The 23,455-nt window shown below is 54.0% G+C and overlaps 1 protein-coding gene across 1 annotated transcript in view; it reads right to left on the bottom strand.

The window, feature by feature from the left end:
* Nucleotides 1-23,455, bottom strand: part of SHB (SH2 domain containing adaptor protein B) — a 135,398-nt gene that overhangs the window by 19,298 nt on the left and 92,645 nt on the right. Inside the window, exons 4-5 of the mRNA XM_079925465.1 lie at nt 11,644-11,815; nt 5,504-5,623 (exon numbers count right to left, since the gene is read on the bottom strand). Coding sequence (XP_079781591.1) covers nt 5,504-5,623; nt 11,644-11,815 — 292 coding nt within the window. The remainder of the gene's footprint in view (nt 1-5,503; nt 5,624-11,643; nt 11,816-23,455) is intronic.

The following is a 23,455-nucleotide window of genomic DNA, read 5'->3' on the forward strand; positions in this document are numbered from 1 at the left end:
GAGAGGGAGGCAGAGTAGTGTTCCATTTGACACCCTGGTTCATGAATGGTTCTAGAATACAGCTCTGGGGACATGACTGCGACGCTGCTCAAAACCTTCAGGAACGCTCCCTGCCCTACAGGTTAGAGTCCCCAGTTCCTCAGCCTGATGACTAGGGCCACCCGTCTCCTTGGCTCCCATCAATGTCATCTGTTGTTCTTACACAAGCTCTGCACTTCCTGCCTCTGTACCATTCCCTCTGCCTGGCTGCCCTCTCTACCCTGTGCACAGGTCTAAGATCTGCCCGGCCTTCAAACAACCCCTCTTCTGGTTCCTTCCGTCTTTCACAGCCCTGAGCATTTTCTGCCTTGGGGAGCCTTAAACACGTTCTATGAGTATCTGAGTTACTCGTGTAAATACCACTTCTTCCCCGATTGGGCTATGAACTCCTGGAGACTGGAGCCCATTAAATAACAAGACACGGAAGGGGCAGAGCTCATGGGCTGAGGAAGGCTCCTGAGTGATCAGGGCTGAGTTGTACCCTGATGGGAAAAGGTCAGACCCCAGAAATGTCTCTTGAGGTCAGAATCTGGGCCACACATTTGCAAGGATGCTGTGAAGTTTGCCTTTGGGGATTTGAAAGCTGAAGGCCCCTTTGTGAGGGCTCCCTGGGGCCATGTCCCCCACTGGAGTTGGGGCTCTCAGTGCTTAAAGAGAACAGGGCTGGGCCCTTGTCAAAGGAGCAGGGGCATCCCTGCTGAGGCCTCAGGAGGGCCACTCTGTCTGCCCCCATCCCGGGGGGGGTGCCCAGAACAGGCAGAGCCTGCCCTGTGTACGAGGAGGCCCTGGCGTTCTCCCTGCCTCCCCGGCCCTCAGCAGCAAATCCTCTGGTCTTTGGAGCCCTGTTTCCCTCATCTTGTCCAGATTCCTTTGCAAAAACTCATGAAACTAGAAATTGCAAAGAGTCATTCACAGTCCAAAGTGCCTAAAGAACCCTTTTAATGAGATTTTTCATCCCTTTCCCCCGCTGCTTGCCTTTCCAAACAGTAAACTGTGTTAGAGGGTGATGTTTTCTTGCCAACTTCTAAAAGCTCAACCTTTCACTTCCCCGAGGCTAGAGTGAGTGTAGCAGGGGTCAATGGTTGGCGCTGGGGCCAACGTGTGTGCTGATGGCTTGAGAGGGCGCCAAGGGTCTGACGCCCTGTCAGGTCAGGCTGGAGAGGGGAAGAGGGAGAGTTCTGCAGAAGGAGGGGATGAGGGCAGTGTTCAAAAGCCATGAGGCAGGACCTCTGCAAGACTGCTTCACGGGTGGGGGCGTCCGCCATGGAGGGGACTTGGATGGATGCGAGGAGGTGAGGGAGGCAGGCGCCATCTTGGATTGCCACGGGTGCGGGGGGTTTTGGTGAAGGGGCAGGTGGGTGGCAGCTTAGGCTGGTCCAGGGATCTGCCTGGTCCCCACAGTGGGAAGCAGTCGCCATCTCTCGTCAGTGTGGTCAGCTGCCAGCTGGGGAGCTGGTCAGTCACAAATCCCCTGTGGGTCTCAGTCTCCCCAGCCATGAAGCAAAGGGACTGGACCAGGCAGGCCTCTACGGTCGCTTCAGGTTCGACACCGATGACCTTCTGGCCGGTGTAAGGAGTGCTTGGGAGCGGGTGGGGAGACACTGGGCTGGGAATCCTCTGCCTCCACTCCATTCTCAGCTGGTCGGTCAGCTTCCTCTACCCTAAGGTGAGAACGAGGATGGTGGTCTCTGCCCTGGCCACCCCGTGGGGCTGTCCCGAGGCGAACGCGCAGGCTTTCTAAATCGTGAAGTGCTGTGGATTTGCAGGGTGGAAGTGGGGTTTAAGCATACAGGCGGGTGCCTGAGAGTGGCCCCGTCACTAAGAACTGAGTCTCAGCTCCTCTGCAGGGCGCGAGTCCTGCCCAGGCTCTTCTGCATCTCCAGGGCTTTGCCTAGCCTGTCCCCTCCACCTGAGATGCCCACCAACTGTCCCTGCCTGGGGAATGCCTACCCTTTCTTTAAGGCTTAAGTGTACCTCTGCGCAGCAGCTTCTCCAGACCCTCTCACTCCAGCGCCAGCTCTGGCCCCCAAGGGCCTCTGTGCAGACATGCAAGCAACAAGGCCCAGACTGGGAGCTCTGCAGCCCGGGCCGGGCTGTCCTCTCCTCTGCTCCCTGTGCTGCTCGGCCTAGTGCCTGGTACCAAGGGCTCTGACAAATATGTGCTGAGGGAAGGACGGGAGGGGTGGAGGGCCCTGTCCTCTGGGGCCAGACTTCCCCAAACACTTTCCTCCACCCTGGAATACCCTCATCGCATGACCCAAGGCTCACATGATAACATAGCTGGAATTCCAATGTACATTTGCACCTCACTCCTGATAATGCCACTCCCCACCCTACCCCCACCAGGGAGGCTTCGGGATGTGGAGTCCCTGGACCTCCATGGTGGCTGGCAAAGCTGGCACTTGCCCCAAGCAACCGGGACATTCAGTACCAGGGCAGTTCCATTTGTGGTTGAGGTGATGAATGCCAGGTGTCACTCCCTGGCCGGCAGCCTGACTGGTCACTGGGAACTGAGGCTGCTCTGGAAAACAAGCCCACCTCCACTTAGTGGGCTGCTCTGGCCAGCCACGGATGGCCTAGCCCTCCTCCCCACTTCTGGCCTTCTTCAAGAGAAGGCTGACCAGGTAAGACCACCCCTCTGGCGTTTGGGAGCTAATGGCTCCTGACAAGCATGCAAAACTAAACCCTCCACCTCCAGCACCCATGGGCAGAGATCAGTCATCCAAATTGCACTTCCTGATAATGAGAACTGACAGGACGGGTCCAGGAAGACAAACCTGGGCCTGACGGCAGAGTGCTCTGATCTGGGATCCCAGCGCAGGCCCCTGGGCTGCGCCCTCAGTCTCCTCCACCTCCTCCCCTCGCCTGGGAGGTGCAGGGGATCCTGCCACAGCACTCCAAGGACAATGGGTGGCTGAGCCCACGGGCAGGGGAACCCCGGAGAGCCAGAGACACTGATAAGCATCGATGTAAGGAAAGCAGCGTCACCTCTCATGCACAGATGAGGACACTGAGGCTCAGAAAGGTGATGTGGCTGCCAAGGCCACAAGGCCAGCAAGTGGGGAAGCCCGGCCCCTGGACTATAAGCCTGTTACAGAGCAGAAGAGAATCAAGGCGCTCTCCATCCCGAGAGTGGTCCTACGGTCTAGGGAAGGGAGCAAACCAGGAACGAAAAGGGAATTATGCTCTTAGGACTTTGACAGAAACACTCTTCTGAAGACCCACCGGTGAGCTGGCATTTGGGCCTGTTTGTATAACGGAGGGCATGGGCTCAGGGCACTGAGGAATGGACCACGCAGGCACCGCTGGCATGAGTACTCCTGCCACTGGCTCGAGATTCCTTGTGTGCTCCCATGCTGGCGCCTCAGCCCCAAAACATCCTGGGAACTTGGGAGGCTGTTTCTTCCTTGCAGGCAGGGCTGTGGTGGGGTCACCAGGGGCCCCAATGTTCAGCCAGGCCTGCCCAGTGCAGGGGCCCAGCACGCGCCCAGTGAACGAACAGAAGTGCGATGGGGCCCTGGCCCTCATGATGAACGACTGGGCCTGGCACGGGGAGCCCCACCCTTTTCTCTGTGCATTCAATCAGCCCTCTCGGGAAGACGCCTCTGGCCTGGTCCCAGACGACAGAATTCCAGGAAGAATGAGATCCACTGAGGAACTCAGAGATTGCCAGCGTGATGAGAGTGAGGAAGCCCAGGGCGTGGGCAGGCTGTCTGGGTCACCAGGGAAAGGTGGTGACACAGGAGTCCCATCTCTGATGTCACTTGCTTCTTTTACCTCTTGCAGTCCAGAAAGGCACAATTCACCTTGAGGCGGGAAGGTGAAGATCTGGAAGCATCATTCATGGGCACCCGGGTTGCCAGGTTACCTCGAACAGTAAGGGAGGGAGGGGGCTGCATGGAGCAGTGGGGAGTTGAAGACCCCCTGGCCCCAGGCAGCACAGCCAGCGGTGTGCACCTGACCCCACTGTGGCCCTCTGGCTTTGGCCGCCTCCAGCCCAGCCACGGTTTAGTGTATTGAATTTTCCTGGGCTGCAATAACTGGCCTGATTCTTTAAGCTGTCAGGCCTGATGGTGGACGATGAAGCATGCATGTGCCGTTTGTCCTGAGTGCCCTCCCAGCTGCTTAGAAATCCCCTCCACGTCCTCCCTGGCAAGGCGGTTGTCCGGCTCCTGGCTGCACACACCCCCAGTGATGAGATACTCGCTACTTCTTGAGGCAGCTTTGGATCGTTCTGATTCCTGATTGGCTCTGTTAGAGAACTGCGCCTCTCACTGACCTGGAATCTGCCTGCCCATAACTCTCCCATCTACCACTTCTGCCCTGATGTCCTTGAGAGATCTGTGGTGTCCCCAAGTCTCCACACACCCTCCCTTCTCCAGGCGGACTTCCAGTGCCTCTGCTTCCTGCCCAGGCTCTGCTCTGCAGTTTGTCACTGTCCCTCTCAGGTGGGGTCAGTCCTGAGCAGAGAACACAGGCCAATCTCTCTCTCCTTGGCTGCACTGACCCTACTGACTACACAACCCGGCCTGCACAGGGCTCTCCTGACAGCTGCATCCCAGCAGGCCCTCTCTCCATCACATGGCCTTGAACAATGGTGAGTAGAGCAGAAAGGAAGCAGGCAGAGAGCTGCACTACTCCTGATGGTCTGTGCTGGCTGAAGGGCCTGGGTTTATGCCCCAGTTCTGTCACTAATTCTTTAAATCCGTCCTCTCTCCAGGCCTCAGTTTTCCTGTCTGTAAAATGGGTTTCAGACAATCCGCTGGGTTCCATCCAGTCAGTAACGGCACTAAATGATGAAGCCCTCAATCAAAAAACCCTTTTCTTATGGCAGGGCCACCTATCCTGAAAGCAATGGCCTCGTATCCAGAAAGACCTGACAGGTGATAATGCCAGCAAGGTTCTTCCTGGCTCTTCCCAGTGTTCCTCACAACCTTTGTGTGACACCTAAAAGTGAAACTTTCCCAAACAGCAACCTAGAACATAAGGAAAGGGTGGTTCTCATGGCGGCAGCAGGAACAGTGGGGAGTCAAACACCAGGCCTTGAGTACTGGCCCTGCCCCTTGGGCCAGCCATGGCCCCTCTCTGAGCCTTAGTTTCCTAATCTGCAAAACGGGGACAAGATGTTTCTCATCAAAGTGCTGTGTGAGGGTTGAGAGAGGGATGAGGCATGCTACGCACTTCTATAGTCCCTGGCTCACCGTACGTGTGAAAGCTATTCTTGGATATTTAATATAAATTCTAGGAAAATGCCCCCCCTCTTTGTGGGGGGCAGAAACAGAGGACATAAAAACTCCTCTGTATCTCAGAATAAGATCAAATTGGAAAAGCAAGGCTTGAAATAACTCATGCTGGCAAGTTCCCTTGGGGGACACTGGCGGGTCTTTCTGCCCCAGACACTGGGGCCAGGCCACGCATCGCTGGAGGCTGCCGAGGGCCCAGGAGGTGGCCAAGGTGTACTCACTTCAGGGAGAGGGAGTAGTCGTGCCTGCTGGTCTGGCTGTTCCGGACAAGGTAGCTACACTCCTTGCAGAGTCGCAGCAGGTTCTCCGCATCTCCTCTGCTGATGGCTCCGTGATACCATCTGCGGAGAAGAGACGGGGTCAGAACCCAGCAGGGACGGACCCCCACAGCTGACACCCTGAAATCCGCTCCTCCCCGACGAGGCTCAGCCTCTCCGAGGGCAGCTGTCGGCGTCCCGGGCCTCCTTGTCACGAGGCAGTGCACGTGCGTTTGTGTGTGTGCGTGCACCTGTGTGTATCCGTGCGTTCAGTCATTCACTAGACATCGACTGAATGCCTGCTGCACGCAGGTCCTGGGGAGAGAACAGTGAGCAGACCTGCGATCTCCTCGCCATGAAGCTTCCGGTCTAGTGTGGAGGCTATGGAGGAAACGAAGCAGGGCTGCCTGGCTTGGAGCTGGCAGGAGGGACCGCTACTTTAAGCAGCTGCCAGGGAAGCCTTCTGCAGAGAGTGACATTTCAGCGTGAACCTGAAGGAGGTGAGGGAGGAAGCCACGAAGGACAGCAGCTGGAAAAGAGCGCATCTGGTAGAAGGAAGGGCAGCAAAGGCGGGAGTGCCTGGCATGTTTTGGAAACAGCAAGGAGGCCAGCGTGGCTGGAGCGAGGCAAGGCAGTGGGGTGGGTGCTGAGGCCGAAGAGGCCACGCAGCAGGGCCGGCTCGGGGGCCTTGCACGCAAGGCAATGCGGGGACTCTGGCTTTCTCCATCTGAGTGACACAGAAGCCGTCAGAGGGCGCTGACAGGAGGGACACGTGCTGGCTCTGCGACATCTGTGGGACTAGTGGGCGGTGCTCATCACTCAGGAGAGCAGGCATTTGGGGTGGGGGGGGTCACACCAGTGCTCCTGCCAAGTGCATCTGGCATCGACTGGGCACGTGGAAATCCCAGTGCCACTGCTTCTGGACAGCATGTGGTGAGTGGCAGAATCAGAAGGGAGGGGTGCAGTGACAGATGCTTGACTGCAGAACAAAAGGGGAACGTTGATTTTCAAGACTGAAAAAGCTGAAGGTAAAATTGCAGTGGCAGAGTGAGGATCCTAAGATGCCGACCAGCGGGTATACTCAGAACGGGTCTCTGTTTACGTGACAGTCTCTGAGGGGCTGGATCAGTGGGAAGGTGGCCAGAGATGGGGTCAGGAAGAGAACCAGGGGTGCTGGATGGTCAAGGATGGATCACCCTTTGGCCGCTGAGTCACAGATGCAGCTCTGCCACTGGCCAGCCGGGCACTCTGGGGCAAGTGGCTGAACCTGGGTACACCTCGGGGTTCCCTACCAAGTTAGGATCACTCCACCCCTGTTTTGGGGGTTGTGAGGATCAAATGGGACGATGCATTAAAGGGCTGGTGCACAGCCTGCAATGGGGTGAGTTTGCACAAACGGCAGCTACGAGCATCAGCTGAAAGAGACTGAACTTGTTGATGGCCAAGGGTCACTTCCCCAACTATCACTATTTCAGGCTGCTGCTCCCCGCGCAGACTACATTTTAAGCTCCCAGGTGTATGGGGGAGGCTGCCTCCTGGACCTGCCCAGGAGTGCCCTGTGAACAGTAGCCGTGAAAGTTCTGGTACAGACATTCTGCTTGGAGAAAAGCGTCGCACTGCCTTTCTCTGCACTTTCTGCCGTTTATAAGGCAGTGTTCTGAATAGTTAGCAGCAGTGAGGATGACATAATTATAACCTAAAAAAAACCCAACCAGCTCTAGGAAAGCAAGGACTGGAGCGTGAGTATGATGTGAGTATCCCCATCCAATGAGCATGTGACCGGGTCACTGATCGCCAGGAGGTGACCGCTCACCCTCCCAGAGACGTGAAGGCTCAGGATATGCTTAAGAAAAGATACATGACTGTGTTTGAGAGAAGAGGTTAGACAAGAGAAATTTCACCTGTGTAACACACCCCAGTGAGCTGACAAAATGCTGTTTTATTCGGAAAACAAGTTTCAGATATTTGAAGCAGAGCTGTCCTCAGTGAAGGCCTAGAAGTGGTCTCCAGGGAAGTGCTGTCCGCATCTGCCCCCTGAACACAGGACAAGCAGCACTAAGGGAGGTGGTGGCAGACAGGCCTCCGGGGGCTCTGGATCCTCGTTAAGGGTAATCCCTGGTGGGTAAACAGGATAAGCTGCTGGTTCCTTCCCCTGCTGCTCCAGTCACTCCACACGGAGAGAAAGGCAGGGGACTCAGGGTCGAGGATCAAAGGAGAACCAGGAGTTTGGGAGAGATGGGGCAAAGGACACTAGACTGGAGGATGGGGAGAGGGCAGCCAGGATGGGCCTGGGTGGTCCTTGGGGTTGGGGGGCACGGCTGGGGACCAACCCCTGCGCCCGAGGAGGCTTTGTCTGGACTGAAAAGAGATTCCAGGCAGCAGGCCATCTTGGGGATGTGCTGGACTTTGCAGAGCTGGCCACTCAGGCCAGAACCATAGGGATTAAGAAGACTCAACCATAGCCATCCAGTCCAACCAATATCCATGAGCTCATCCAATATTTACTCACCACTTACTACACCCTTAATCTCACAGGACTGATGCAGGGAGATGGAGAATCAACAAATAGATTCAGGAAACAATGTCAGATAGTGACAAGTGCTACGTAGGAATATTGGGTTTGTGAGAAGGCAGTGACTGGGGCAGGGGAGGTGCTTACTATGGAATGAATGGACAGGGGAGGACCCCAAGGAGATGGCATTTGACCTGAGAATCTGCACTGTGAGAAGGAGTCGATCATGTAAAGAGCCAAAGAAAACACGTTCTCTGCAGAGGAACCAGCAAATGCAAAGGTCCAGAAGTAGGAATGAGCTTGGGGTGTCCACGGAGCAGAAAGGCAGCAAGAATGGTCCAGCACTGTGAGTGTGGTGAGTGGTACAGGATGAGGATGGAGAGGAAGGCAGGGTCCAGTTCCCTGAGGCCTTGTGGGCCAAGGGAAGAAGTCTGATTTTATTCTAAGCATAGGGAGGGCAATGAGAGTTTTAAACAGAGATGCTTAAGAGATACTTGCTCTGGATGATCTTACAAAAGGTTAGCCAGGCTTCCCTGAAGAGCGGCCAGAGGGGAAATGAAGCAGGAGACGAGAGAGGAGGCTTCTGCAGTGGTCCACATGGGAGGACCTGAGATAAGAAGATGGATGGATTCGGGCTGTGTTCTGGATGGAAAACTGGAAGAACTTAGTAATGTACTAGATGCTGGTATAATGCAAACAAAGGAATCAAGATGACTCCAGCGTTGTGGCTTGGGCAACTAGGTAGATGTGATGCCGTTTGTGGAGGTGGGGAAGCTGGGGAGGAGGGGGTGTCCAGGAGAAGATCAGGAGTCCAGTTTTGAACGTGTTAAATTCAAGATGCCCATTCGTCAGCCAAGTGAAGATTCCACAAAGGCAGCTGGACGTAGGAGTTGGGAGTTCTGTGGGCTGGGGAAGCGCACTGGTGAATCACCACCAGCATCCTGAGACTACCCAGGGAGAGTATGTAGCTGGAAACTGAGCCTCGGACAGTCTGACTTTCAGGTCAGGTTGAGACAAGGATCCGGCGGGGGAGGCAGGAGCAAAACCAGGAGCAGAGACTGTCTCTGCAGGAGGGAGCCGTCTACTGTGCTGGCTGCCACAGAGGTCAGAGGAGGTCACCTGGTGACTCAGGCAGAAAAGGGAAGCAGATTGTGGTGGGTGAGAGAGTGGCAGGTGATGGAAGGGAGAGAAGACGTGCTGACACGTGGGAAAAGGTTCCGAAAGTCCCTCTTTGGGGACTTTGTCCATTGAGTGGACAGCTAGCTATTCACTGAGCACATACTATGTGCCAGGCACTGTTCCAGGCACTGAGCAGTGGTGACCCAGCCAAGTTCCTGCCCTCATGGAGCTTATGTTCCCAACAGGGGCCAGAGCCAGAGGGGGATGTCCCGTCAGGATTACTTCTTTATTTGCTTTAAGAGGTTCACAACTGGCACATGTTTATATGCTGATGGTAATAATGACGCAGGACAGAGGGGGCGGTGGGCTGCCTGAAGAAGGCCGGGAGCAGTTGCCCTGAGTACCTGAGCAGCCTTTCCACCATCCCAGGAGAGCAAGCAAGTGGTAGGGGTACCCGGGCAGATGTGTGACTGTCCACCTTCAATAACCCTCTAAGACTGGGGCACATCCCTCAGTGTCCCCATGTTCCCTCTCCTCTGTGCTAGGGTGGAGAGAAGTCGGGCCTTGAAGGGGCCCCCTAATCTCTGAGGCAACACCAGTCCAGGTGGGGGGATACGGTGAACCTGGGTCCTCAGGCTCCTCTGGAAGTGGGATGTTATTTAAGCCCATCTCTCGGGTGATGAGGCAGGGTCTCCAGCAGGCCAGAATAATCCCAGAGAGATGAGACGGGGGTGGTGGGGGGAGGGAAGCCAGTCACGACTCTGGACTTGGCCGAGGGCCTTGTTGGGTGGGAACGGGAAAGGAAAGGCAGAACTGCCCTCAAGGGGCCCATGAAGTTCCATCTGGGAGTGGGAAGAGGGCAGGCTGGGCCGCTGACCCCAGGCAGTGATACAGTGTGGAGGGAGGAAGCACAGGGCCAGGAATCAGGAGATGCGCACTCTAATCCCAATCAGGCAGACCTGACAGTGGCCTTGACCTTCTATGAGCCTTAACAGTGACTCCATGAACTGGTTGCTGAGACTGACCCAGGCAGACCTGGTCAGGATGCATGCTGAATAGCTCCCAACTCCCAGGGATCTCTGGATCATATTTTGTTTGTTGATTAAAAAGCTCACAGTTTGATCAGAAATAAGCAAAACCTGCCACCCAATCTGTGTGGCTGTGAGAAGTGATTAACACAACACCCGCTGGGAGCGCACCCCACCTCCAATGTGCTTGATGTAGCAGGCGCAGGGCTGTCACAAAGGAGGCTGCAGCACACGCTTAAAAAGGGGCACAGGAGCACATGACATCATTCGGAAAACTCTGCATCCTGCTCAGCAAGGGAGCATTTCCTGTGAGGGATGCACTGCCGGCTGGGTGAGACCAGAATCCCCTGGGCGGAGACTAACATAGTACATAACACACACAATGAAGTCTCCTAAGGAACCGGCCTGGTGTCAGCTAATCTCTTGGCCTTACTGAGTGCCTACTCTGTGCCGGCCATGTGCTAAGGGTGAGGGGGAAGTGTATATGAGAGGAAAGTGAGGGGAGAGTGTGGGGTTGAGTCATGGAGTTCGAATCCTACCTCTGCACTCTGAGCCATGATATCCTAGCCAAGGCTCCACCTCTCTTAGAGCCCCGATTTTCTCATTTTGCAATAAGATGATCACCCCATTTATCCCACATTCGCTTGTTAAGAGGATGATACACCTGACGGTGCCAGCACAGGATCCAGGACGTGTTTTATTAAGCTCCTGGAGAAGCTCACTCTAGGGCAGGTATGTGGAATGATGAGAAACTGAAAAAGCAGTCTGGGGGCAACTCACAGAGTGAGCGGCAGATGGGATATGGGGCTTCATCCTGGCGGTGATGGGGGGCCACTGAAAGTTTCAGAGCAGAGCAGGGACCTGACACCCCAGCAGAGAAGGGAGATGGTCATCACGGTCAAGGGGAGGGGCAGTAAACACTGACCAGCGGTGTTGAGGAGAAGCAGGGAGGGAAAGGGGCAGCAGGGATGGGACTTGGACGCTGATTAAAGCTGGGAAATCTCTGGGAAAAACCCAAGTCAAGAGTGTCCAGGCCTTGCCCAATTAATATCAAGCAGATGTGGGGCAAAACCATCACTACAAAAAAAAAAAAAAAAAAAACAACAAAAACCATCACTACAGCTATAAAAATAAATCTAATATATAATTAGGCAGCAAGATTTAGTATACATTCAGCTTTTCAAAAACTCACTTGCTGGATGATGAAAGTAGAAAGGGGCATATAAGAGTGAGGGGTGCACCATGCGGACGATTTCACAGAACTTCCTACTAGCCAACTAAAGGAAGGCAGGCGACACAGTGTGGAGAGACAGGGCCAGAAATCAGGAGACACGCACTCTAACCCCAATCGGACAGACTTGACAGTGGCCTTGACCTTCTATGAGCCTCCACAGTGACTCCATGAACTGGTTGCTGAGACTGGGCTTTGCTCCCTAAGAACTTACATTTGCTTCTCCAGTGGGACAGCAGGATCCACTCTCTCTGCCAGGATCCCACAGAACTCGGGGCTCCCATGTTTGATGGGCTTGAAGCCCCCTCCGGGAGCTCGAAGCTGGCGCCGCCGGTCCCGGGAAGGCGAGGGGGATGACTGCCGTTTCTCACTGCCATTAAACTGGGCTGTGGGGGAGAGAGAGAAAGAGCACGGTTACCTGGTTACCCAGAGCTCAGCTCAAGGAGTGGCGCATAGTGGGGTCACGGTTGATGGTTCTCGTTGGGGCTTTACAACTTGCAGGCAGAAGGGTTCCAGGCAACGAACAAACATGGCTCGAAAGACGTGGGCTTCCTAAAACGGGACAAGCCTGTGCCATCAGAAACAGACGGTGCATTCGAGAGGCTGGTTGAATCCCCAGAGGCCACTGAGCTCAGCCTGGTCCCCAAAGGAACCCTCCTGCAACCTCCACCAAAGGTGACATGGCACTCCCAGAGGGGGCACAGTCCCCTAGACAGTTCCTCATTTTCTGCCAAAAACCTGTCTCAAAGCGGCTCCTCTCCTCCTCCCATTCTCCCATCCCACCTGGGGTGGCACAGGCCACATCTGCCCCCTTTCTCCTAGGACAACCCTAGAGAGTTCTAATCCAGGGTCATGTTGCATCACCCAAGTCTGCTCCTTGTCCTGGACCCAAGCACCCAGGGGAGCCTGGAGCAGTGTCCGGCACAGCGGAATGGGTCCTCCAGTGTGCCTTCTTCCCGCCCTGGACCTGTGAGAGTGTTGTTCACCCCACGGGCTGGGGAGGATGCCTCTTGAGGGCAGGACCCCGGAGACACCCCACAAAAAGCAGAAAATACTGAGCTAAAACTGGAGTTGCCAGAAGTGTTCCTGGAGACTGGCTAGTCCACCTTGCAAGTTATCTCTCTGGGCTTCAATTTCCTCACCTGGAAAATAGGGATAACGACCGTACCCACCTCATGGGGTTGCTGTGAGGATTCTGCCAGGTGGTGTACAGCCATCTTAGCAGAGCGCCTGGCATGCAGTTAGTCTGTGCTCAGTCAATGCTATTACAAATATTTTCTTTTATTATGATTTATATTATTATTTTTATTATCATGTCTGCTCAGTGTGGACACAGTACTAAGCACTTCACAGAAGCTTCCAAACTGACCTGAGTCCCCCCCTCCTAAGCTGGCCAGTGACTGGCTGTGTGCCTTGGCTAAGCTGCTCAACCTCTCTGAGGCCCCATTCACTACCTTACCAGGCTGCTGGGGAGATCACATGAGGGACTGCATCCTATGGGCCCAGCATACACAGAGCGCTTAGTAAGCTGGGCCAGGGCCTGCGGAACAATGTTCCCAAGGCCACATCAAGGTGCAGGCCCACGGACACACAATGGTATAAAATCTCCCCCTAACCAGCAAGCGTGGATGTGGCCAGCTGTCCTCCAACACCAGCTGCATGGCAATCAATCTCACATTCACAGAAGGTGCTGGGAAACCCCTGCCCTGACAGTGGTCCTGTCCACGGGGACGGAGGTGAATGAACCTGTTGTGCGTCTCAGGCGCGGAGCAAGATCACGCATCAGGACTGTGAAACATTTCCATCCCTCCAAGACACTCTTCTCTGTTAATCACTACAGAAAACAGAGGGAAGGGGCGAGGGGGTACCTGCCAATGGAAGGCCCTGAACAGGTTGGACGCATGTGTATATGGTCACTGTCATGACTGCAGTGGGGTCCAGCAGGCTGTCCACCCTAGACTCTCATTCACATGTGCAAGGCACAGTTCAGGGTTGGGGAAACAGCAGTGAGCAAAACAGAAATCCCTGTCTCTGGAGCTTAGGGTCCGAGTGAGGAGAGACAGACGACAAGTGAAATGAGTCAGATCCACAGCACACCCGCTGGTGCTAAGTGCTCCGGAGAAAACAAAAGCAGGACAGGGCAGGCCTCTTGAAGGATGGCATCTGAATAAATGACTGGAGGAAAGGAGGGCCGAGCCACGTGCACATCCGGGGGAAGGACATCCCAGGGAGAAGGAAGAGAAAATTCAAGGGCCTTGAATTTAGGAACAGGCCAAGGGTGACAGAGAAAACACAGCCCAGGGCAACTGGAGGGATTGGGGGGGGGGGGCGGAGTTTGAGGCTGAGGGGAGTGGGAGGGAGCAGGGCCAGGTCGTGGGGCTCTGGAGGCCTTGGGAAGAACTTCGGTTTGAGAGAAATGAAGAGCCATTCTGATGTTCTGATGGCGGGGAAGCCTTTTGACCTGGCACTTTTTTTTTTTTTTCGGTACGCGGGCCTCTCACTGTTGTGGCCTCTCCCGTTGCGGAGCACAGGCTCCGGACGCGCAGGCTCAGCGGCCATGGCTCACAGGCCCAGCCCCTCTGCGGCATGTGGGATCTTCCCGGACCGGGGCACGAACCCGTGTCCCCTGCATCGGCAGGCGGACTCTCAACCACTGTGCCACCAGGGAAGCCCAACCTGGCACTTTTTAACAGGATTGCTGGACTGACAAGGGATAGAGGACGCGGGTATATGGGAACTCTCCATACTTTCATCTCAAATTTTGCTGCGAACCTACTTAAGAAAAAAATTGTGAATTAAAAAAAAAGAGAGACCAAGATGGAAGGGGAGCAAGGCCGAGCAGAGGGGAAGCTCCTGCAGGATGGGCTGGCATGGGAGAGGCGGGTGGAAGTGACCGTGAGAAACCAGATTCCGGCAGAGGCACAGGACTGGTCTGTGTCTTCAGGCTGGAGTGAGAGTGAGACAGAAGATCAGGGTCACTTACAGGCTTTTGGCCTGAGTGCTGGAGGATGGGGCTGGCATCGTCCAGGTGAAGAAGACTCACAGAAAACTCTAAGCTCCATGAGAAGGCAGGATGGAGGCCAAGCTCCAACCTCCAGACGCCCACAGCCTGTGATGCCAGGACTGGCAGTGTGGAGTAAGGGCAGAGCGAGGACTGGCTGGGGGCTCCTGCCCTCGTCTCCAGCTACGGTTCTGTCCTGTGTCCAACCACAGGGACAGACAGCAAGATGGCAATGACCTCAAGACCCTTGCAGGGAATACGTCCTGGGCTTGTGTGTCTGAGAAAGGCCTCCTCCATTTGGCTCATGAGCTGGGCTTTCACAGTGGTGACGGGGGTGAAGCTCAGAGCCGGGGCCCTGGCACACATGTCACCGCGGGCCCTTCCCTGGCTTCCCAGCAGCCCAGCTCCCCCACCAGGGCTCCCGCTGAACCACACCAGCCCTCATGGCAACCAGTCAAATGGGGCGTATGTTCTGGGAGGGGGCGTGAGGAAGAGGTGAAGCAGATTCTGACCTGAGCCCCCTAACTTGCAGAGTCCTGGACGGGTGACCGTGGGCAGCGGTGAGCACTGCGATCGGGTAGACAGGTGAGGGCCTGGTCGCCCTTCTAGAGAGCTGAGACTTGATCCTACGATGGGCTGAATGAAGGAACGCCATTCTTCAGACTGGGCTTTAGAGACCTCTCTGGCTGCTGAAGGAGGGTGGGTCTGGGGGCAACCCTGGAGGCAGAGAGACCAGTTAGGGAAGGCTGAATCCCTCAGTGATGAGAGGGATGTGGGAGGCGACTCCAACAGGACTTGATTACGTGTGGGGCGAGTCAGAGAAGACTCCTGTGTGATGCCACACCGAGATGGAGGTCGGGGCACAGCAGGGGAGGGGGTCAGGGAGCACAGGGCCAGTGTGTACTTTCCCACGAAGCCTCCCCTCTGCTAACTTTCTGATGTCGGGAGTGGAGAGGAGGCAGTTCGGCAGGCCTCTGGCCCCTGGGGGTGAACAGTGCTGGAGTGGGCAGAGGAGTGGGGGTTGGGGAAGGGGCTAGGCGGGAGATGAGGTTCTAGGCTTAGTTTTGCCACAGGCAGAGGAGAGGGAGAAACCAGATGAACTGTAAGGCACTTTCACCTCTGACAACCTGGGTGTTCCACCGGCTAAAATCAGAATTGGGGGCTCTCTCCCAGTATACAATCCCACGACACACCTCCTGGCACAGAAGGTGAAAAGAGAGGCATGGAGCATGGAACACCGATCATGGAAGGAACCCAAGCTCTCACAACCAACGACCTGGCAACCTGCCTAGTCTCAGATCTCACCAGGTCCCTTTCCAGGCCATGCTCTCTGCCTGTATTACCAGGACACCCTCCCCTCCCCACTGTCCACCTGACTGACTCCACCTGCTCTTCAGGGGTCACCTCTTCCAGGAAGCCTTCCCTGGCCTCACCTCCTTCCCAGACTCCCCTTGATCTCAGCCTATGGTACCCTAATTGCCAGTTTCCTTGTTTGGCTCCTCATGAGCCCCTCAAGGGCAGGGGCTACACCATACTTGCCCCTACCTCCCATCCCTAGAGCATGCCCACAACATAACAGGTGCTCAAAGAATGACTGAATGAAGAAACTTAATGAGCTGCTGTTTCACTGTACTGGGGAAAAATATCGGTTTTCATACCAGATAAATTGGATAAAACCTAATAACGTCCCAGTCAACACTGTAAATCCCCACTGAATTAATTCATACATCCGCTTGCAAGCTTAATAATATAGCCATACATTTTAGAGGGAACAGGTGGTGATGAATGACAGGCTTAATTAGGCAAATCATTCCACCTAAAGTAAAAATATACAAACTCCAAGTGATTCAGCAGCACAAGAAAAAAAAAAAAGTTAAGAACAAAAGCTCCAAACACAACTGCTTTCATTCCTTCTAATTAAGCTTCCCTTTAATCTGCAATTTAAAAAGGCAATTCTTTTAAGTTAGTGATTTTCTGCAAAAGGTAAAGGAAGACACAGCCCTCAAAAGAATATCTGCATTTAGAGAAAAAATATGCCACCCTTGTGAGTTGTTAGAATGACAGTAACTAATTAATTCCACCTATAGGCAATTACAAACAGAAGTCCGAGTTTTGAGGGAGGGAGGGGAGACTCAGACGGGCAGGGCCAGGCCTCTGGAGCCCTTTTGCCTTTGGTGTGATGATGGGGACCAGTACCCTGGTGGCAGTGGGAGAAGTGGCCCGGTTGACAGCTCTAGCAGCCTGTCTCCCGAGAGGGTGAGGTGGCCCTTCGTGATGTCCCAAATGTCCTTCCAAAAGCTCTGGTCTAATGACACGTCTCATTCTTTAAGACCCAGCTCAGATCTTCCGGGAGGCCCTTCCTCCCTGCAGATTAGCCTCTGCCGCTGGTGGTCCCCTTCCTACACGTATGGTAGATTTTATACCAATCAGCCTTGAAGTTGGGTCATTGTCAATGACAGAAGACGGCATTTCCAGGTGCCCATGCGAGCTCTAACCCTCACAAAACCCTGCCACCGTGTGGGCAAGGGAGTGGGGGCCCAGAGGAGGGGAGGAAGAATTCCGCCAGAGTCTCAGAGCTAAGGAGCGGGGCTGGCCGGGCAGGAGCTGTGCCTCACTCATTTAGTCTTTGAAACGACCACCACCTGTATGAAGTCTAGAAGCTTCGAAGGTCTGGCACGAAAGTCCCCCTTCCACAAAGCCTCCCCTGATCCCACCTGCCGAGAGCTACCTTCCTCCTGGGCGGCTCATGGCACTTGGCCCTTCTCTTGGAGCTCAGTGGGCCCCCAGCCAGCCCGGGTGTTCTGCGGGGGCAGCGCCTGGGATTTAGGCCTCTTTTTCCTCTCCAATCTCTTGTCTGTCCCTAAACTGACTGTAGTGCTGGGCATAGAGATGGTGTTTAGTGAATGTTTGCTTAGATGAAGTAAATGTGTTCCTTCAGGATCTGACTCCTTCCTGTTTATCATTCAGGGCTGGCCAGAGAGATCAGGTTCCAAAATGCCAAAGGGCCTCTCAAGCACAGCTCTCTGGGCTCAGAAGCTCTTGCTGGCTCCTACTTCCCTGGGACGGAGAACTCACTCTGATGCTTGAGGTCCTCTGTGACTTGGTGACAACCTGACCTTCCGGATGCATCTTCCCCTAAAAAAACCCCTCCGGGTTCCACACCCACCCCTAGGCTCCAGTCACAAAGAATGGCTGGTCCCAAATCCATCATCTGCCTTCCTGCCTCTAGGACTTTGCTATGCTGTGCCTGTCTGACAGAATCCCCTTCTTCACTATCTCTGGTGCAAAAGTCCTAGCCATTCTTCAGTTCAGCTTTAATGCTACCTCCTGGGGGGAAGTTTTGTCCTAGACACCCCCCCAGGTGGAATTCCTTTCTCCTCTTCTGAACCCCGCCTCCCCTGTCTGTGCCACTGTCTGACCCCGCGCCAGTCTGTATTACAGTGCATTATGTAGGTGTCTTCTCAGAACGGGATGGAGATGGGGCCTCGTGCCTCAGCCTCTTCTGAACTTCCCCATGCCTGACACACAGGCCATGGGCTGCAACAAGGCCAGAGGACAGAGGAACTGCAGCGGCTCAGCATCATGGAAAGGACGTGGACTCTGGAGTTAGGAAGATCTGGGTTTGAACCTTGCCTCTGCCACTATTGTGTGACTTTGGGCAAGACTCTAAACCTCTCTGAGCCTTAGCTGCCTCTTCTGTAGAACAGGGCTGACAACACCTATACCATAAAGGATTGTGGAGGTGGTTAGTAACAGATGATGTACCAAAGTCCAGGCAGGCCCCCTGTATGTGGTGGTCCCTTCTCCCCATGGTCACACCCATGCTCAGAGCAGCTCCTTTTCATGTACTCAAGAAGATAAAGTACCTTGTATCAGAAACCATCTTCTCCAACCTGTGCTGGAATTCCGAAGTTGGAAGCTCCAAGAGGACAGGACATATTCTGTTTTATTCAAAGGCGAATTCCCAATGCCTAGAACAGTGCCTGATATATAGTAGATGCTTAGAATCTGTTGAGTGAATGAATCTCCATCCAGATTTATGGTCAGCAGGACCAAAAAAACTCATTCATCAATCAAGAAAGGAAACTTAGGAGCTGGACTCCCCACCTCAAATTATTTTAATAGTTTTGAAAAATGGCTTGACCTTTACTGAGTGCTTCCCGTGCATGGGCAAGCATATGTGAGGATCCGACGTGACATTCTCTTCTGACCCTCACAATGAACTGAGGAGGTTGGTGCAACTTCACCTACATTTTTATGAACGGGGCCTGGTGCGGGCGAATAGCCTGCCCCAGCAGATAGAAGCAGGCTGTCACCCCAGGCAGCGAGCCCCAGACCCCAGTCCCTGTCCCTCTGCTTTGGGATGGAAACACGGGGCAGCCTCCTGGAAACCCTGGAAAGCCTCTAGAAGTGCCTTTCTCTGGGGACGGGCAGGGAGAGAAGAGTCGACAGTCTGCCAAACATCCCCCAGCCCTCTGGGCGGACCACGAGTGTGGATGGTGGCCCCTAAGGACAGGGGTCATTCACAGGGAACCGGAAGGGAGCAAAGGGGGCCCAGGGTCTTGGGTCCCAGGTGAGGCCTGCAATGTGCTCCAGGTTCAGTGGCTGCTTCTTTCTGGCTGGCCTGGAGTCTCCGGCCCTCCCAGTTCTCTAGTACAGGACAGAGTCCTTTAAGCATAAGGCAACAAGGATTAGAGAACTGAAAACAAAACCCTGTGCATGGAGCTCTCAGGTGCTAAAGAGGCTTCTTTAGGCCCCGTGTGGATGAGGTGGGAGTGAATACGGGGCTGACAGGAGGGGCCTGCACAGTGTTCCAGGCCTGGTGTTTGTTCATGGATGTCCTATGACTCTGAAAACACAAGGGCACAGAGAACAGAATGAAGGTGCCCAAGGCATCCCTTCCACACAGTCCTGGGCACTGATTCCTCCACACTGCTGATGGCCGGGTGGGTTTGTAGTGGGGGGACAGGCGGGGAGTGGGGAGGGCAGGGGTGCAGAGGCATGGAAGGGGCTGCAGCCCAGGCAGTCATAAGCCCCCAAGAGGGGGCAAGGAGGGAGACTGCGCATTGGTTTGGGCAGGTGGGGGGCCCCCATGACCCAGAGTGTATGGAAATACCACAAGCTTTCACAACGATGAGCAAACACTTGCACTTGACTAAAACTCGGTTCCTATGACAACGGTCCTCTGTTGCTTCAACTTTCTAAACATATGTTCTGCCTCATCTCGCCTGCTCCTCATAGTAAGACAAGTATTAGAATTCCCATTTTACAGCTGGAGAAACTAAGGCCCAGAGAGGTGAAGCCCTCTTCCCCCCTGCAGTTCAAGAGCAGGCCTCACTCTCCCCTCTGCCCGGTTAGTGAAGGCTGTGCCTCCAGGTAGGCTGTAAGGTGATGGGCAGCCTAGCAAATGTTTTGGTTTGCTTTTCCAGGATCACCTATGACAGGCCTCTGTATTCTCCTTGCAGACACATGCAGGCCCCAGGGCACCAAGCTGCCACGTCTCGTGGGCAGTGCCTGAGAACAGAGGTTCTCATTATGAGAGGGGGCAGTGGTGACTCCCCGAGAAGCAGGGCGTGGGGAAACCCACTTGGGCTCCAGGAATCCCATCTGGTTTCCAGGAACGCTGTCCATGCATGTACACCCAAGCCTGGACTGGGGAAGGAGGGCCTGGCATGAGGGGCGTGCCTGCATCCTCCTATTCTGCACCCCAAAAAGGAAGCATGGACACCGCTGCCTGGTGCAAAGACCCTGCCCCAAGGGCTGCTGCTTGGCTGCAGGAAAAGTAGGGACAAATCCTGATGAAAATGATGAAATGACCCAAACGCAGAGGCCTTTACAGCTGATGAAGCAAGCCACCTCCACCATCACAACTCATTTTATAAATGAGGAACAAGAGCTGCAAAAGGGACTGACTTGCCCCATGTCAACAGCCAGATTTGAACCTGGACTTGAACCCACGTCTTCTGAATCCCAGGAGCCTCTAACAAGTTCTGCGCAAATCCTGTCTACAGTGCAACAGGTTCTCAAAAAAAACAATAGTAATGATAATGATACCAAAAGCCAGCCTCCACTGAGCACACTGACTGTGCCCCTGACTCCTGGCACCAATTACCACCTGGTTTTATAGACGAGGAAACAGGCAATTTGCCCCAGGTCATCCTGCTAGCAAGGGGCAGCACAGGGCTTTAAATCCAGACCCTCCAACTCTCCTAGTTCTGAGCTGGGCTCAGTGTCAGGTGTCCCCTCAGGTCTGATGTAGTGTGTCTCCTGACACTTTAACCTGCAGACACCCACAGACACTTAGAATCAATCCTAGGGCCTGGGAAAGGGACTTCCCCCATCCACAAGCCTCTGAGGACCTGCAGGGAGCAGGCTGGGCATTTGTGGAAATGAGTCTCCCCTTCCAGGAGTCCCAAAGCCCCAGCCTAGCTGCTTATATGTTTCTGCTGCTGCCCCTCCACAGATGGTGGTGGGGGAAGGGAGGAATGACAGGAGGGGACAAGCAGGTGCATGGCTCTCAAGGGTTTGCTTGCCACCTACTGGCACACCAGTCTCCTCACTCACAACATGGCATCCGGACGCACGGGTCAATCCTCAAACACCCAGGGACACACTCTCGGCCTTGAGTTCAGACCAGGGGCTGCAACCGCAGCAGACAACAGCCACTCACAAACGCCCCTCTTCATGCAGGTCCCTCACCCTCATCTGGAGAGAAGACAGGTATACAGCACGAAAGAATGATGTGAAAACGTATCACCTCTGTGTGAGCAGGCTGCATGATACCTATGTATTCTGTGTCCTGAAGAGAACTTGGGGTTGGTTTTCCTGAGACGTGATTTATTCAATAATTTAACAAATATCTGTGTGTTCGTTATGTGCCAGGCACTGATCTACGTGGGGACCCAGGTGTGAACAAGGCCGGCAGAGTCTCTGACCTCACAGAGCTTAAAAATCTCTAACCACACAAAGATCTCTGACCTGCCAAGCAGAAGGGCAAAGATATTCTACTAAACCTTTGGGTTTCTTCCACACAGGAGACAAACGCACTTGAAGCAAAAACATTCCTATCAATATAATTAGCAGGCAAACCAAAGCTATGAAACACCAGTGTTTTTCTCTTTTTTTTCTCTGTTACTAAATGAATTCATTCATATGTCAAACAGAAAAAATAACTGGAAAAACCTGTCCCTCAGCCAAAGGAAGCGAGTGATCCCAGTTCTCTGTTTAAAGCCCCCTTCTCTCTGCAGACCTGCTGTTCACACGTGTTAAACATTAATTACAACTGTTACTCATTACATAGCAAAAAGCTCCGAGTACAAACACAATTGTTAATTTCCTCCCAGGCCCAAGGCATTCTGGGAACCTGAGCAGGGGGCAGGAAGCACTGCCGGAGCCCCAGTGGGGCCAATGGTAAGGAGAAGGTGGCATGTGCTGGGTGTGCCAGGTGATGGTGGCAGGTCTAAGATTCCCCGTGGAAACTTCTGCAGAGTCCGAGCCTGTTTATTCTGAGTACACAAGGATGAGTCATGGGCTTGGTGGGAACAGTGAGCCTGGAGCAGGGTCTGATGGACTCAATGTCAGCACTACCACCTTCAGAGCATTTGTGTTTCACAGTGACTGTGACAAGTCACAAGCTCAGCACAAAGTGGGCACAACTGCTTCTGCCTCCAGAACAGCCCAAGCCACCTTGCCCGAGCACAGCTAAAGAGAATGTTCAGACCTGCCCTTTACGCACTCTCAATGTCAACACAGCAGTGGAGAGAGCCTGAGCTGAGTTCATTAGCTGTGTGACTGTGGGCAAGCTGCTCACCCTCTCTGAGCCTGAGTAGTGTCATCTGTGTGATGACAATGAAACCACACCCACCTTGCAGAACTTCATAGGGTTAACCTGTGCCAGCCTCCTAACTGGCGCTCACTAGCTGTTAATTGCCTGCCCCTCCTCTGTCATCCCCTTACCTTCATAGGATTATTTTAAATTAGCCAACTGAACTGGCTCAGAGATGACTCACAGTTGTTTAGGAAACAGACATACCTGAGACCTTACTTTCCCCTTTCTCTGCCCTTTGAGCCTCACTTGATGAGCTGGGAAAATGTCAAAACTCAAGAGGGTGCCTGCCTAAGGGGTGACCAACACAGCATTAGCACCCCCCATGCTGACAGTAACAAGTGTGTATCTGGCGGTTCCAGAATAAACCAATGCACACCCATACGGGATGTGGTAGGAGCACAGAGGGGACCCAGCCCAACCTGGGATGAGGGTGGGGAAGGGACTGGTCATGTCAGGGGAGGCTTCCTGGAGGAGGTGGCATGGACACCACCCGAGCAGAGCTGTGACACCCCCTCCCTAACTCCTCCCTGACCCCAGCACCTAAAACATAGTATGTACTGAGTATACTTCAGGTTCTCAAAGTGGGGTCCCCAGATCAGCAGCATCAGCAACACGTGGGACCTTGCTAGAAATGCAAATTCTCATGCCTCATTCCTGGAACCTACTGAATCAGGAACTCTAGGGGTGGGACCCGGTAATGTTTGACACTTCTTCCAGGTGATTCTGCTGCACGCTCTGCGCAAACCAACCAATCAACAAACGTGTCAGAACCAGAATGGGGAGGGAGGGCTGTGGGGGAGAAAGGCAGTAGAGACCCTCTCACACCTGGGGACCAGTGGCCCAATCCTCGGGAGGCACTGAATAAAGGATGGAAGAACCAGGTGGTTCATGGTGAGAACTATTGCTGGAATCGAGATGGAGTATTTCCTACAGAAGTGTTGCTTTCCGCACTATCCATGCCTCTCACTGCCAGGAATAACTGGGAATGAACTTCATAAATGGGCCCTCTGTGCCCCCGAGTACCTCTTTATGCAGTATTGTTTTAATATATAAAATTAAATTTGACTTAATACAGCAAGCCTTCCCTGAGTGCCAACAACCGTTCTCTCATGTGTGACCCTTTAGAGGTTACGAAGTCTTTTCATCCAATTTTTTCCCTTGATCAACACAGAGATCCAGTGTGATAAGGATTGTGAC

Source organism: Stenella coeruleoalba (genome assembly GCF_951394435.1).
Source record: "Stenella coeruleoalba genome assembly, chromosome: 7".
Classification (NCBI taxonomy): domain Eukaryota; kingdom Metazoa; phylum Chordata; class Mammalia; order Artiodactyla; family Delphinidae; genus Stenella; species Stenella coeruleoalba.